At 50.3% G+C, this 14,402-nt stretch overlaps 1 protein-coding gene across 2 annotated transcripts in view; it reads left to right on the top strand.

The window, feature by feature from the left end:
• The window catches only part of NDUFA10 (NADH:ubiquinone oxidoreductase subunit A10), a 51,150-nt gene that overhangs the window by 23,627 nt on the left and 13,121 nt on the right, over positions 1-14,402 (top strand). Inside the window, exon 9 of one of the 2 annotated variants that reach the window (XM_047721564.1) lies at positions 3,109-3,217. In XM_047721564.1, the coding sequence (XP_047577520.1) occupies positions 3,109-3,217 (109 nt within the window). Of the gene's footprint in view, positions 1-3,108; positions 3,236-14,402 lie in introns of both variants that reach the window. The other variant, XM_047721563.1, reaches the window with a different exon arrangement.

Raw genomic sequence — 14,402 nt, 5'->3', positions numbered from 1 at the left:
TCTTCCCAGCAGTCACCGCTTGAGCTCATGGTGACATGTTGCGACAGTGGTTTAGCCGAGTTTAAACAAGTTGTAGACAGTTGCAGCAGATTATTATTATTATTATTTTTTATTTCTTAGACAGAGACAGATCACAAGTAGGCAGAGAGGCAGGCAGAGAGAGGAGGAAGCAGGCTCCCCGCTGAGCAGAGAGCCCAACGTGGGACTCGATCCCAGGACCCTGAGATCATGACCCGAGCCGAAGGCAGAGGCTTTAACCCACTGAGCCACCCAGGCGCCCCAGCAGATTATTTTTTTAATGTTTGGAGACAATTGGAAGCGTATTTGTTGGAAGAGACGGTCTATTGTGGGGGGGGCATATAAACTGTACTTCAGCCAGACGAGGCATAGAGGGCGCTATTGCTCTGTATGTTGCCCACTGGCTCCGGGGCCAACAAGTTCTTAAGGGATTTTCCAGAATTTTGTAGGGTTTTCAAACTACTGAGAAAACCAAATCATACTCCACTGTGACATCTGTTAACATTTAAAAACACTAATTTTCGTTTTTAGTGGAAATGGTTTACTGTGAGATCACTTTAAAAATTATCTCTATAAAAAGAATAATTCTCTGTGTTAACAATAAAGGGATGTGTACTTATGTGTTCTCTGCACCTGCGTGCAAAAGTCTGTTGTGTGAACAGCTTACTGGGGGGCTGACAGGGAGCCCTGCTCTTGGTGTGCCCTAGTAAGCCCAGCTTACTAGGGGGGCTGACAGGTGAGCCCTGCTCTTGGTAGCTGGCTGTGTGCCTGTGGACGTCCACAGAGATATCCCTGGGCCGCATTTCCTGGGGGGGGTGATATTTGATGCCAGATTATGAGTCTGTGTATGAGAGAAGTCTCATTTGTCCCAGTGACCCTCAGGATGTGCCTCTTCCTGCTCTCCTCTCATCCCACCTGCCGCATGTTCTTAAGGCACCGCGGTCCTCGGCAGGAGGGGCCTGGGGAGCACCGGCCCAGGATCAGATCAGGGAGTTCTGACTGTGGCTGTCTGCCCCGGCTGCCAGGGGTCTGGCCTTGGCCACCATGGGTCTGGACTCTTTATCACAAAGTAGCTGAAAGCCAGATGCATTCAAAGAACTTCCATTTGGGCCATTATAAACAGAAACCTTTTTTGCCTTTGTAACTCATTAATGGGAAAAGTGGTCATTTAAAGTAATTATTTGATTTGTTTTGAGCCCTTAAGAGAGGAGACTTTATTTAAATGTTTCTTTCTAAAAGCCCCAAAAATGCTTTTCATCTTCAAGTATAGCGGTCATATTCAGACTAAATTTGATTTAAAATAAGCAGTTATAACACAGTGTAAATATTTCAGATTTCAGCCAAAATAAAATGGTGAAACAAGGAGCGTATCCTATGCTTTGTATTTGTTGGTGCGAAGCAAGGCGAGGGTGTGCCTGGCTGGCCTGTGTGGGCCTGCCACCCCTCCCCCCGCCCCAGGCTCCTGACTTCCCAGTGGCCCTTCTGCTCCTGGAACCTTTTGGGCCGGGCAGCAGGACACCGTGGGGTAAATCTGGAGGAACTGCATTACTTGCTGCCTTTCCCTCACGATTCACTAGTGAGGTTTTTTTTATTTTTTGTTTTTAATTAATTAATTATTTATTTATTTTTAAATTTTTACTTTTTAAATTTCTTTTCAATGTTCCAGAATTCATTGTTAATGCACCACACCCAGTGCTCCATGTAATGCGTGCCCACCACCAGGCTCACCCAGCCTCCCACCACCTGCCCCTCCAGAACCCTCAGATTGTTTTTCAGAGTCCATAGTCTCGCATGGTTTGTCTCCCCCTCCAATTTCCCCCAACTCCCTTCTCCTCTCCATCTCCCCATGTCCTCCGTGTTATTCCTTATGCTCCACCAATAAGCGAAACCATATGATAATTGGCTCTCTGCTTGACTTATTTCACTCAGCATAATCTTTTCCAGTCCTGTCCATGTTGTGTTGATACAAAAGTTGGGTGTTTATCCTTTCTGATGGAGGCATAATACTCCATAGTATATATGGACCACATCTTCCTTATCCATTTGTCTGCTGAAGGGCATCTTGGTTCTTCCACAGTTTGGCGACCGTGGCCATTGCTGCTATGAACATTAGGGTACAGATGGCCCTTCTTTTCACTACATCTGTATCTTTGGGGTAAATACCCAATAGTGCAATTGCAGGGTCATAGGGAAGCTCTATTTTTAATTTATTAAGGAATCTCCACACTGTTTTCCAAAGTGGCTGCACCAACTTGCATTCCCACCAACAGCGTAAGAGGGTTCCCCTTTCTCCACATCCTCTCCAACACTTGTTATCTCCTATCTTGTTAATTTTGGCCATTCTAACTGGTGTAAGGTGGTATCTCAATGTGGTTTTGAACTTTTTTTTTTTTTAAGATTTTATTTATTTATTTGACAGAGAGAGATCACAAGCAGGCAGAGAGGCAGGCGGGGGGGGTGGGGGGTGGGGGGTGGGAAGCAGGCTCCCTGATGAGCAGAGAGCCCTTTTGGGGCTCGATCCCAGGACCCTGAGATCATGACCTGAGCTGAGGGCAGAGGCTTAACCCACTGAACCACCTAGGTGCCCCTTCAATGTGGTTTTGATTTGAATCTCCCTGATGGCTAGTGATGATGAACATTTTTTCCATGTGTCTGTTAGTCATTTGTATGTCTTCATTGAAGAAGTGTCTATTCATGTCTTCTGCCCATTTTTGGGGGAAAAAAAAAGATTCATTAGTTTTGCATGTTTTAGTGAGGGCTCACTATGTGCTGGGCAGTGGGCGGCGTGGGGGTGGTGTTTTATCCATGCTATTCCTGTGTTTATGTGTCCCAAACCTCATCCATTCTGGAAAGGTGGTCCTCTGTGGCTGCTCAGGCTTTCTGGAGACTCTCCCTCCGGTTCTGAAGGTCACCTCAGAAAAAGAGCTGCACACAGACCTCATGGTCTGGGGTAAAGTTTTGCGTCCAGAGAACCGTCTGGGAATGAATGGCATTTATTTGGATGTATGTACTTTTTTAAAAATCAGTCTTACAGCTTATTTTGTTGTGTTTGAATGGTTTAGTGTGGTCTCTATTTATCTTATTTTGCAGGGTTCAGAATAAGCTGGAGGTGCTGAATTATACAACCATTCCCATCTACCTCCCAGAAGTCACAATTGGAGCTCACCAGAGTGACCGTCTCTTCCAGAAATTCACAAAGGTGAGATTTGGAAACCAGGTGAGCTGTCTGCTATGAACCCTGCGACTGGCCCCAAGGTCACATCTCTGAAAAGGTTTTTATTGTTTTTTGCCTGTTTGTTTTAGTGAAAGAGCTTCCTTTTCATTTAAGTAATTCTCCCTTAATTCTCCCTTCTTCACCTCCCCATCCTGTCACTGGTGCAGCTCCTCTCTCTGCAGGGCCGCATGCCACAGCGTATTATCTTGATAGGGACACGCTGTCTGTTGTCTAGCTCTTGTCTGCAGAGCGCACTTGGGGTATTGCTTGACTCCTTATGGTACCTGTGTCCACAAGGAATGAAGCTGTGCATCTGCAGCTGGAGAGAGCACAGGGTTGGGGTGCAGAGCCGGGTCAGGGGAGGTGGAGCTCAGGAGGCTCTGTGTTACTGGTCTTCTCTGATTTCCATACATTTTTATGAATTGCTTGTTTTCTGAATTGTTTGTGGATAGTCATTTCAGGCAGAATTCTGTGAACTTCGAGGGCACATATAAGTGGTGTAGTAGAAGCCCGCAGATGAGGGAGAGACTTTTCTGGGAGTCCTGCTGTCAGTGGAGGGCTAAAGGCATGATCCATTTCTACACCAGCCGTGGGTGGGGCTTGTTACTGGCAATAGTGTGGAAGGATCGCGCTTAGATTAGATCACCAAGCTGAGCAGCCAGCATTTAGATTAGTTTCAGCCTTAAATATTATTGCGTTACCGTAATTCTCTGATGCTTACAAGTTGCCTCAAGCACTGACTGGGTGTCCACAAGTATATCCCACTACATGCTATCTTTCTGGAGATACTTGGCATTTTCTTTAACAGGAGTTCTTCTGGTTGTTTTGGAAGTGATTGGATTCATTGTAGGAACCTGGGGAAGTACACGGAACTGTGAGGCCGTCCCTCAGCAGTACCCACAGATAGTGTGTGTGCATGTCTCCTTTCTGACCGCTGTCAGCGTGCACATGTGCGACGCTCGGCGGGATGGTGCTGTCTAGAGGCTGGGCTGGATCCTCCCTGCCGCCAGTGCCTTGTTTGCACCAGTGTCCTGCTGAGCTCGGTGCACAAGTGACCTCATTTTGTTCTGTGTTATCAGGACTCCCACCTCTGTCCAGGCAGCTGCCACGGTGCTTGGACTGGTGCTGTGGCTTCTTCTGTCTCCCCTGCATCCCATGTGCAAGCATACAAAACCCGTGGCCCGCCCTTCCGGCCTTGCCGCTGCTGTCCCTGCTGAGCCCTGGCCGGGCCCTGGGACATGGGCGCTCTGGCTTGCACGGAGCCTCTTCTCCACCATAGCCATGAGGGCGTCCGCAGCCGTCTCCCCGATGCAGTTCGCTGGGCTGGAGCGCAGGTGCTGCGGGGGGCTTGAAAACATAAATACTCTATTACCTAGTGAGAAATTTTTGCCCTTTCAAATTTTTTAAAAAATTCATCTGATTATGTCAGTGTGTTGACTTACTCATGATAGGTCTTTAACGTCTCTTACTTTTGACGACCTCACTTTTAAACAAGGAAACAGTAGGCAGCAATCTCAGAGACTTTGGAGTCACTGACGTGTGGGGCTGATGAGTAACTTTTCTAAGGCTCTCTCTCGTTTATGATGAGCGGCTCTGGCTTTCTGCTTGTCCCTCATGCGAGGTTTCCTCTAAACGTATTCGGTTTTTCCAAATGTAAGCAGGGGGTTTACGCAGCTGTCACCCCAAGTGGGGAGGGGGCCTCACATGAGTTGAGTGGCTGAGCTCTGCTCACTGTGGGTTCAGTGGGCCTCAGGCCCTTTCATCTAGTCCTCCCACCCGCTCACTGCCTTTGTTCCATCAGTTCAGTCACTCTTTCCACTGAATGCTTTCCAAGTGTGTGCCAGGGATCGTGCTTGTCCTAGACACTGGGGACGTGGCTGCCCTCATGGCATGTACGTCAGAGTGCAAGGAAGCAGTAAAACAGAATGTGTCAGATGATGGCGACAGGTGCTGTGGAGAAAATTCAGTCCCCAGAAGAGAGCAGGGCAAAGCCTGGCAAGGCAGTGGCTGGATTTGAAAAGCTGGAGTCGTGCTTCTAGGGCCACCTGGAGAGCTGTGGGAGGTGAGGGGAGCAGGTGGAGTATGGGGCAGAAAGGCCCAGGCAGGGAGATGGGCAGCGACAGAGATGAGGCACGGCATTATCAGCACAGACACAGGGAGGACGCCTCCTGGGCCGTTGAGGGCTCTACAGGAGTGGAGGGAGAATGTGTGTGATGTGCTTTGTAGTGGGAACATTCTGGTTTCTAACCCGACACTGGGTAGAATAGGGACATGAACAGAGGCAAGGAGGCCAGTTAGGAGGCCTAATAGGAATGTCGGCCAAAGGGCAGTATGAGCTTGGACGAAGGTTCAAGAGGTGGTCAGATGATGGGTACAAACAACAGAGTCTGTTTAAACTTCGTACTGGAAGAGAGAAGCAGGTAAGCTGTTTGCTGGGTTTTGGCCTCGGCAACCAGAACTGGAGTTGGAACTGGCAGGTGTTGCAAGACATAGAGACACACGTTTCGGAGAGGGGTGCGGAATTTGTTAGTCATGTTTGATATGTTTGTGATAGCCACGAAGAGGTTTTGATCAGGTGGTTACATGTGCTGAGTTTGGGGTCTGCGTTCTCCTCCGCTCTGGAGGGAGCTTGTCGTTCAAGGACCTGACTGGTGTCATGTGGTACGCATTCTTCCACGTTCTGGCTCACTGGTGACTGCTCTTTATTTTTTCTCTTTATTTGCTATTTTTCCATCTTCTTAAGATGAATAGGGACATCATTGATTTTTTATCTTGCTCTTGAGTAGACGCATTTAAGGCTAGACACATTGCCCTTCAGGTCTGTCTTGATCTCCTAAGTCTTGATGTTGGGTTTTCCTTAGTGAACTCAGAATATTTTCTAGTTTTAATCTGATTTCTGTTTTGACCAGTATGCTAATTTGAATTATACTGGATAATTTAAAAGCAGTTGGTCTTTCTAATTATCTTTTTGTTACTGATTTCTGGCTTAATTCTGCTGTAATCAAAAACATAATTTGTATAATTTCAATCCTTGCATGTGATTGAGACTCAGCATTTGGTCAATTTGGTGACATTTTGTGGTCTTGGAGGAGAGTGCCCCTTCCACTTATGCTGTGTGTGGCGTCCTGCTGGAGTCTTGAGGTGACATCTGTGGGGGCGTGACTCACGTCACCTTCCCCCAGGCTGGTCTGGGTCCCCGTGGGTCTGCTGGGTGGAGCATGTGCAAGTCCGCCACTGTTGGTGGATTGGTTCCTTCCCATGGTTCTCTGCCATTGTGCTTTGCACATGCCAAGGCCGTGTCATTGGGTGTGTGTGCTGTTTGTGTGTGCCCTGAAGCCTCCCTTGTGGGTAGCGCTTGTCCCCAAAGTTTGCTTTCTTCACTAGCTATGTGGTGTCTTATGCCATCTTCTGCCGGTGGCCTTTCCACATATCTGTGTTGCCGGCGGGCGCTGTGCTCCCTGAGATGGTTGTGCCTCGCCTTTCATCCATCTGCGTTTTGAGACTGTCTCCCTCTTCACACTCAGTGCAGCTGCTGTTGTGCTCCTGTCTCAGGAGCTCCTCCTACTCCGTGTTTTTTGTGTTTCTTACCTGCTCTTTTTCCTTTCTGGCCCTCTTTTGTATTAAGGCGTTTTTTGTTTGTTTTCATTCTGCTTCCTTCCTCTGTTCACTTCTAGCTCTCATTCTCTTAGTAGTGTTTAGTAGCCAGTCAGGTAGTTAAATATCCATCCTCGATGTACTGCTGTCCACAGTGCACTAGGTCTCTAGTTCCAGAACAGGGGTCTTGGGGCTTTCTCCTCATTTGCCCAGCTCCTGTCTTTTGTGCTGTTTTGTCATCTGTCTCACTTCTCCAAGCACTGTGGGCCCTGGAGACAACAGTGTTCATCGTTGTTGTGGTCCGTGCCCCTGCAGCTTTGCCCCAGGCTCCCCTGCACCCTGTCCCCCCTGCTTTCCATGCTCTCACTCTACAGCCTGAAGAATCCTGGCTGACAAAAAATAAGAATTCTTAAGTTTAAAAATGGTCTCTAGGATCCTTGTTTTATCTGTTTTTTTATTTTGGAATGCTTCAAATTTACAGAATGAACGAGAGTAGAACATACCATCTGCTGAGCCATGGTGAGCGCTCCAGATGCCCTCTTAGCCGCAGGCAGTGCAGAGGTGGTTCTCAGTGGGCCCCTGCAGCAGGCCCGCCTGGCCCTGTGGGGACGTAGGCCCTCGGGCCCCATGCCAATTCTCTGGCACAGACCTCCTAGGGATGGGGCCCAGAATCTGGTTTAAGGAGAGAACTGTGGCTTTAAGGCATTCTCTTCCCCCCCACAGCACAGCTGTCAAGGCCAGGAAGTTCACATTCCTATGTTCCTACCTCTAATCTATAGACCCTTTGAGGTCCCCCACCGTCCCAGAGCTGTTCTGGAGAGCAGGAAGACCAGATGCAGGAGAGCGGCCTGTGTGTGGCTGGTCTCTGAGCCTGACCTGTCCCTCCAGCTGTCCATGGCACTTTGGAGGAGGACAGGACAGGCCGTGTTCAAATGGCCCTCTGTTTGGTGGTGTTTGCTGTTTGCCGGGACCAGGCTTCAGACGCCTGCCTTTCTGTAGGAATCTCCTGGAATCCATCGTGTCATCTCAGCCCAGGGCACCCCTGGGCCTGCGCTCAGACTGTGCTGACTCTGATCACTTGGCAGAGGGGCTGTCTTCACTGGCAGTTGCTCTTTTAGTCCTTGTAATGTAGCAATATTTCAGCGGGGAGGACCTCAGTGGGCTTGCACTCAGTGGCTCGGATATTAATGTAATGGTCGCCAGACTTTGCCTTCATAGCTCTGTCACTGCTCCTCCAGTGCTGTTTCTTACCCCACAGGAAGCCAGCGCTTTCTCTTCTCCCTGCACGTTCACTTACTTGGCTGTGTGGCCACAGACCCCCAGGCTCCTGTCCTTCACCCACACACTTGTATTTACCTCTGTCTCCCGTGGGCCAGCAACTCCGAGCTCATGGCAGTCCTACAGTCCCAGGGTGGTGCAACGGGGTCCGGCCTCCTTGTCCCCGACTCGTAGGCTTCTCATGTGGCGAGGGGCCTGGCGTCCATGGCCTTGGGGTACGTGCTTCCTGGGGTAGCCGATGTGTGACCCATTTCACACCACGCTCATGTGTCTCAGTGAACATGTATGTCCCAGCTCCTGCCGGCGCCCCCACACACGCGTCTGTACTTTTGTCTCTGCTTGGGTTCCTAATGTTCTTTGGCTAACATTTGTCCCAGTTTCGGAAGACTTGCTAGGACCTCTTGCTAGGTGTGGCCTGCACCCCTCTCCAAGTACTCCCATTCTTGGGCCCCAGTCAGCTATGGAGACCTTCGAGCACATTCTGTGCCCTGATGCTCTTTGGTTGTTTCCATGTGTTTCTCCATGACCCTCAGCCGGGCACGTTCTTCTTGTGGAGCTTCCAAGGTGCTCATCTTCCCAGCTCTTTCTCATCGGCTCCTAGACCTGCCAGTCCTTGTTTCTGTGTTTAATTGTAATCCTAGTCCTGTTTGGTTCTAGAATTTCCATTTTTTATTATGTAGAGTGACCTGCTGAAATTATTTTGTCCCCTCATTACTTGAACACACTCATCACAAGGTTATCTGGTAACTGCACCATCTGGACCTCTTTTCGATCCATTTAAATTGCCCGGCTCTCTTCCAGTCCTTCCATGGTTGATCATTCAGTCCTGTTTTCCTGTGTGCTTTCTTTTTCTTCCCTTTAAGCACCAGTTATCGTAAAGATAGCTGGACACTCTGGACAGCACCTTGAGAGGAGGCAGGTGCTGTCTCTGTCAGGCATGAACTTCCAGCGGTTCACTGGAGGCCATCGACAGACCCAGCACCGGATGCCCAGTGTAGGATTGTGAGGTCTGCTTTGCTTGCCCTTTGCCCTTCCCGAGGAGGGCACGGTTAGTGGGGCTTGCTGTGCAGTGGGTCCTGACCTGCCCTTCTGTCTCCACCGACCCCTCCCCTGCGGCTTCTTGGGCTCGCAGCTACCCCTGCGGGGGCAGGCGGGCCCTGGGGAGGCATTCTTGCAGGCACACTGGCAGCTTGCCTCTTCTGCTTTCCTCCTGGGGACCTGGAACCTCCCTGCCTTTGTGCCTTTGCACAGGTGTTTTCCACACGGTGCCCGTCTCTCCTGGTGGCTCAGGAGTGACATGTCGTCTGCTCAGGTCCCTTAGGAGCTAAGTATGTTAGCCGTTTGAATCACAAACATGCTGGGGGAATTTGGCAGTTTTCCATCATTATTATGTTCTGTGTGTTAATGTCTTACTTTTAAATTTGTGAGTATTTAGAGAATCTACTCTATTGAACTATTAAAATTTTAATGAAATATTTAGAAATGCTGGAATTTTTAATTAATTTTTAAAATTTCTAAGCGTTAAAAAAAGAATTTTTAAAATGTCTAAGTATTCTAAAGAAGCACTTTTAGAACAGTGTTAGATTTGCAGGAAAGTTATGTAGCTGCCAGAGTGTTCTCGTGTGCCCCACACCCTACTTCCCTTGCTGACGTCTTACGTGGGTGTGGTGTACTGTGGCAGGGGACAGACCGGCATCTGTGCAGTACTGTTCACTGAGTCCATACCATGTTTGATGTCCTGAGTCTCCCCAGTGCCCTGTTTCCATTCCAGGACCCCATCCAGGGGCTATCCGTGGACCATCCAGGGACCACATGACACTGAGTTGTCCCATCTCCAGAAACTCCATTTGGCTGTGACTATCTCATTTCCTTGTGTTCGGTCCTTAGGATAGTTGTAAGGAAGACGGTCAGGATTTTATAGACCATTCCTCAGGTGGGGTTTTTCTGATGTTTTTCTCAGCATTGGCCCAGGTTTGTGTTTGCCAAGAGGTGAAGCTCTGTTCCCACCACATTACAGGCCACACACACACACTGCGCGTCCCTGCTGGTGTCGGCCTTGACGCCCTGGCTGCGCCCATGTGGGTGCCGCTCCCTTTGCAGAAAGTGACCATGCACTCCGTAGGCTTTGCAGGTGCCCGCTGAGTGGGAATTGTGTGAACATCTGGAGGAGTGCCGATGTTTTTAAAGGAAACTCAGTTACTTGATATTTAAAAAAAAAAAACGGTAAATTGGAATTAGATAGATTGTAAATCGTAGTGACCAATTGTCCTCATTCGCAGAGTATTCTGTTTGGACATCTGTTGTTACCAAGTGTCCCCCAGAGAGCCTGTGGTGGGAGGTGTTGGGATAAGCGACGAAGGCCTTGTGTCGATCTCACATGCAGCTGCTGGGGAAATCTGGGGAGATCTGCTCCCAGAAAGGGGTCCCTAGCCAGGCTGCAGAGCTCTCGTCTAGAGATGCTCAAGGGAGCAGCGGGCACAGCTGACCTGCCTCAGAGACACCTGATGCGCTCGTGGGTTTGCTGCTGGGAGACAAGTGAGCAGCGCGGGGACGTTTCAAAGAATTGTTTCTGCAAGAGGAGGAATTGTTTGATGCTGAAGCAGAGCACATTCTGTGGCTACTTGTTTCCTGGAACGCGTCGGGTGGTGGGTGCCTTTATGGCAGAGACCCTTGGAAGATGACTTCCCTGCTAGGCTGTTTCTCATTTTCTAGGGGAAAAAAATGTTTTTAATGTTGAAAATGTGTTTTAGCCAAGCTCCACCAACAGCATGAGAAGTTTCTGTAAACCTGGCTCATGTAATAAAGGTAATGAAATTACTACAGTTGCACCTCATGATTTCACGAGGAACTTAAAATGTATCTGCAGCGTGCTTGTGGAGACACTGGGAAGCAGGAGGGTGGGCTCTGCACTGGGTGATACATCTATTACATGTGTTGCGTATTTTATGGTGGATCCTGAACTTGCTGGTACTCGCGGTTAGGAGTCACTGGATGGCACTTCTGACTCTTGCAAGCGGGAGCAGTGCGCGGACCTTTTGTTTTTAATTAAACGTCACAGTCTCCCTTTCTCTTCTAGGATCTTTCTGATCCTTCTGTCTTTGCTATTTTGGGTCGGGGTATAAATTTGTTTTTTACTTACACCAGCACTTTTTGACTCTTGTGGATGGGATATTATTTCTTGCTTATGTTTTCAATAGCTTCTCTTTCTTTAAGCATCTCAAATACAGTTTTTTCTCTTCTTTGTCTGGTAATACCAGGTTTGGAGGATCATCCAGACTTTATCATTTATCGTTTCCTCTGATTCTTACCTATAGGGGTGGCTTTTTCCCTTCTGTGTTTTGGAAACTATGACACTAAGTTCATGCTTTGTGGGTCTCTATCCGTGGACATGTAAGGAGAGTCCCTCCTAAATACAGGATCCCCAGTTAAATTTGAATTTGAAGAAATGACGATGCTCTTTTGGGGTGAGTATGCCCCCAGACATTTCAGGAACTGGGGCATCTGACGCTGTTCACCAGCTCTGGCTGTCCGGATCCTGTAAGGACTGATTGCTGCTGCCAGCCCCCAGACTCACGACCAGCAGGGGCTCCGGGCCCCTGAGGTAGTGCAGCTGGAACCCTCAGACCCGTGTGAGGACAGATCGTGGCTGTAAATTCCCCAGATGGCAGCGGAGGTCTCCGCAGGGCCCAGGCTCTCTTCCGTTCTGCCTTCCACCCGGGCTGCTACCCTCCAGAGCTGTGCTTCGGTAAGGACGCCCCTCCCTGGGCCCCACCTCGCCCTGACGGCAACTCTGCCTTCCGGCTCCAGGCAGGTCTTCTCACGTCCCCAGGGCTGCTGAGGCTTCAGCGTGCCACTCTGGTTTTCACCCTGCTCTTCATTTCTAACCTTTGTGATTTCTTGCAGAGCTCAGCAATGCATTTAAAAGCATTTCTAGATGTTTTATATCAAGAGCTCTTTCAGGGCTCTGGGGCTGTTGTTTGGCTGGAAACAGAAAGCCGCTGTGGTGTTCTCCATGCTCTGCAAGCTGGTTTGGGTGCTGGGTCTTCCTGTAGCTGCACTAGGGCGGGTTTGAGTTGGAAGCTCTGTCTCTTTAGGCTCAACAGGTGTTTGCTTGGTGAGCCCCGGGGACAGAGAATTCATTAAATCCCCAACCCTCAAGGCAAGAAAGGAGAGCTGGCTGATGAAAGACTTTCTGTCTCCTGTTAGCATCAGAGAGTCCTGTCCAGAAGCCATATTCAGATGTTGTGTGGGCACTAAGTTATTTCCAGGAGTGACAGTCTACCCTGAACACTTGCTGGTAAGCTTAATACTGCTGCCACCGCACAGAACTGTCACCTCCCCATTTTGCATTTACTTCCCTGTCCCTTGGTAAGTCTGTTGTTCCAGGCACTATTGTCAGCATCGGGGCCATATCAGGGGCTAAAACAGTGTTGCTCTCAAGGAGCTTGCATCCCGGTTGGGGAAGGAGGTCCAGGCTGTAAGCTTACATGTAACAGGGCATCGAAGTGGGATGGGGCAGGAATAAGTTGATCTTGGGCAGGAGTGTGCTGCAGAGAGGGGTGACCGAGCCACACCTGTGGGCAGGGCTTTGGAGGTGGAGGCAGGCTGGGCCCGCCGTGGTGAAATGGGGGTGTGGGGGTGTAGGCAGGGCTGGAGGTGAACATGGAAGCTAGCGGGGCATGATTGGGGGTGGGGGCTGTAGGCAGTGCTGTGAAGCCTGGGGTGACGTTTTCGTGAGACTGGAAGCCAGTGCGCTGTTTTGAGAGTGATCGGGTCTGAATTATGTGCAGAGATTATGTGCTTGCTGTGTTGGGTTCTAGGGTGGGGGCAGAGAAGCGGGGTTGTTTGGGGAGTCTTGGTGAGAGATGGGGGGTCATGGCTGTGACTCCCAGGGTGAGCTACGTTCTCTTACCCGAGAGGCCTTGTTTGCAATGATGGGCTTGTCCTTTCCCAGGAGTCGGATCTGTTCATATGTGTCAGGTTTACAGCTAAATAAGCTATTGTGGAAGGGTTCCAACAGGGGGTGCTTGAGGGAGGGACGCAGCACGGGGGTGGGTGTGCTGTTTGTCTCCTTACTTTCCTTCTAACCCTGGGGTGGGTGCGGTGCTGGGAGCAAGTGCAGGCATGCCAGGACCTGTCCCCTTCAGTGGCTGGATCATGAGGGACGAGCTGAGCTGATGAGTCACAGGGTTTGTGAGAACAGAAGCTGTTTGTCAGAATGGTGGCTTTGTTCATGGGCCACAGGCACACTTAGTTGTGGACACCTGTTAGCCTGATGCTCACTGAATTCGCTGATGAACTGGATGAACCCAGAAAGGGTGGCTCACTGGAGTCCTTTCCAGGGGACAGCCTGTCACCCCAGATGCTTGTCTGCCCTGTCTGCACACTGGAGTGGTGCTGTGGTCCAACCCGCGTGTCGGCCATGTGCTTCTTGTCAGGGGCACTCGTGGCAGCAGCTGTCCCAAGCCTGAAGAGCATGAGGACTGCTGGGAACACAGGGTGCCCCCCCAGCCTTTTACAGTTGCTCCCTCACTGGGAGGATTGCAGCCCGGGCCTCCTTGTCAGACTCAGACTTTGCTGTTTTCATGACACTTGAGTAGATTCTGCAGTGACAGTGACAGGTGCCATTGGCAGAGCTGTGAACCGACCCTGACCTATTCCATGCAGGGGGCTTGCCGGGGAGCAGAAGTGCCCTGGTCGCAGAGGACCTGCCTCTTCCTCCCCAGATAGTGTGCTGGCCTGGGGCCTGGGAAGGTGGGATGGTAGGCTGGCAGCTGCCACCCTGCCACCCCCGCCACTGCTCCCCACCGCCACTGCTCCTCCCTCCACCGCTGCTCTCCCCTCCTCCCTGCCCCCACTCCCTGCCCCCGCTACCCCCCAACCAACCCCTCCACCCCACCCTCACACACACACACACACACACACACACACACCGTCACTGCTATGGGCAGGGCAGGCTGCTGGACCTCAGGAGGAGAGTTTGGATAGAATGATAGAAGTAGGCTTTCCCATATTTTGTTGGCATGTTGTTTTATTTCTAAAGGCTGAGACAGGCTCAGTCTGTTGCTGGGCTAAGGAGCGAGAGCACGTAGGGAGGGAGGGAGAGGGCGCAGGGCAGCCAGAGGTTGCAGAGGCGCAGAAAGGATCCCGGCTTGCAGGTGAGTATGGCTGCTCCCAGAGGACTTGGACAGTCTTTTCACAGAGCCCGCCCCGCTTGTGCGGGAGGAGCCACCCTTAGGGAGAGCGGAGCACTGCTCCATAGGACCCAGGCAGACCAGCTCTTGTTGCGCAAGAGACA

The sequence above is a fragment of the Lutra lutra genome, chromosome 3, assembly GCF_902655055.1.
Source record: "Lutra lutra chromosome 3, mLutLut1.2, whole genome shotgun sequence".
NCBI lineage: Eukaryota > Metazoa > Chordata > Mammalia > Carnivora > Mustelidae > Lutra > Lutra lutra.
This window is presented reverse-complemented; position numbering and strand designations above follow the sequence as displayed.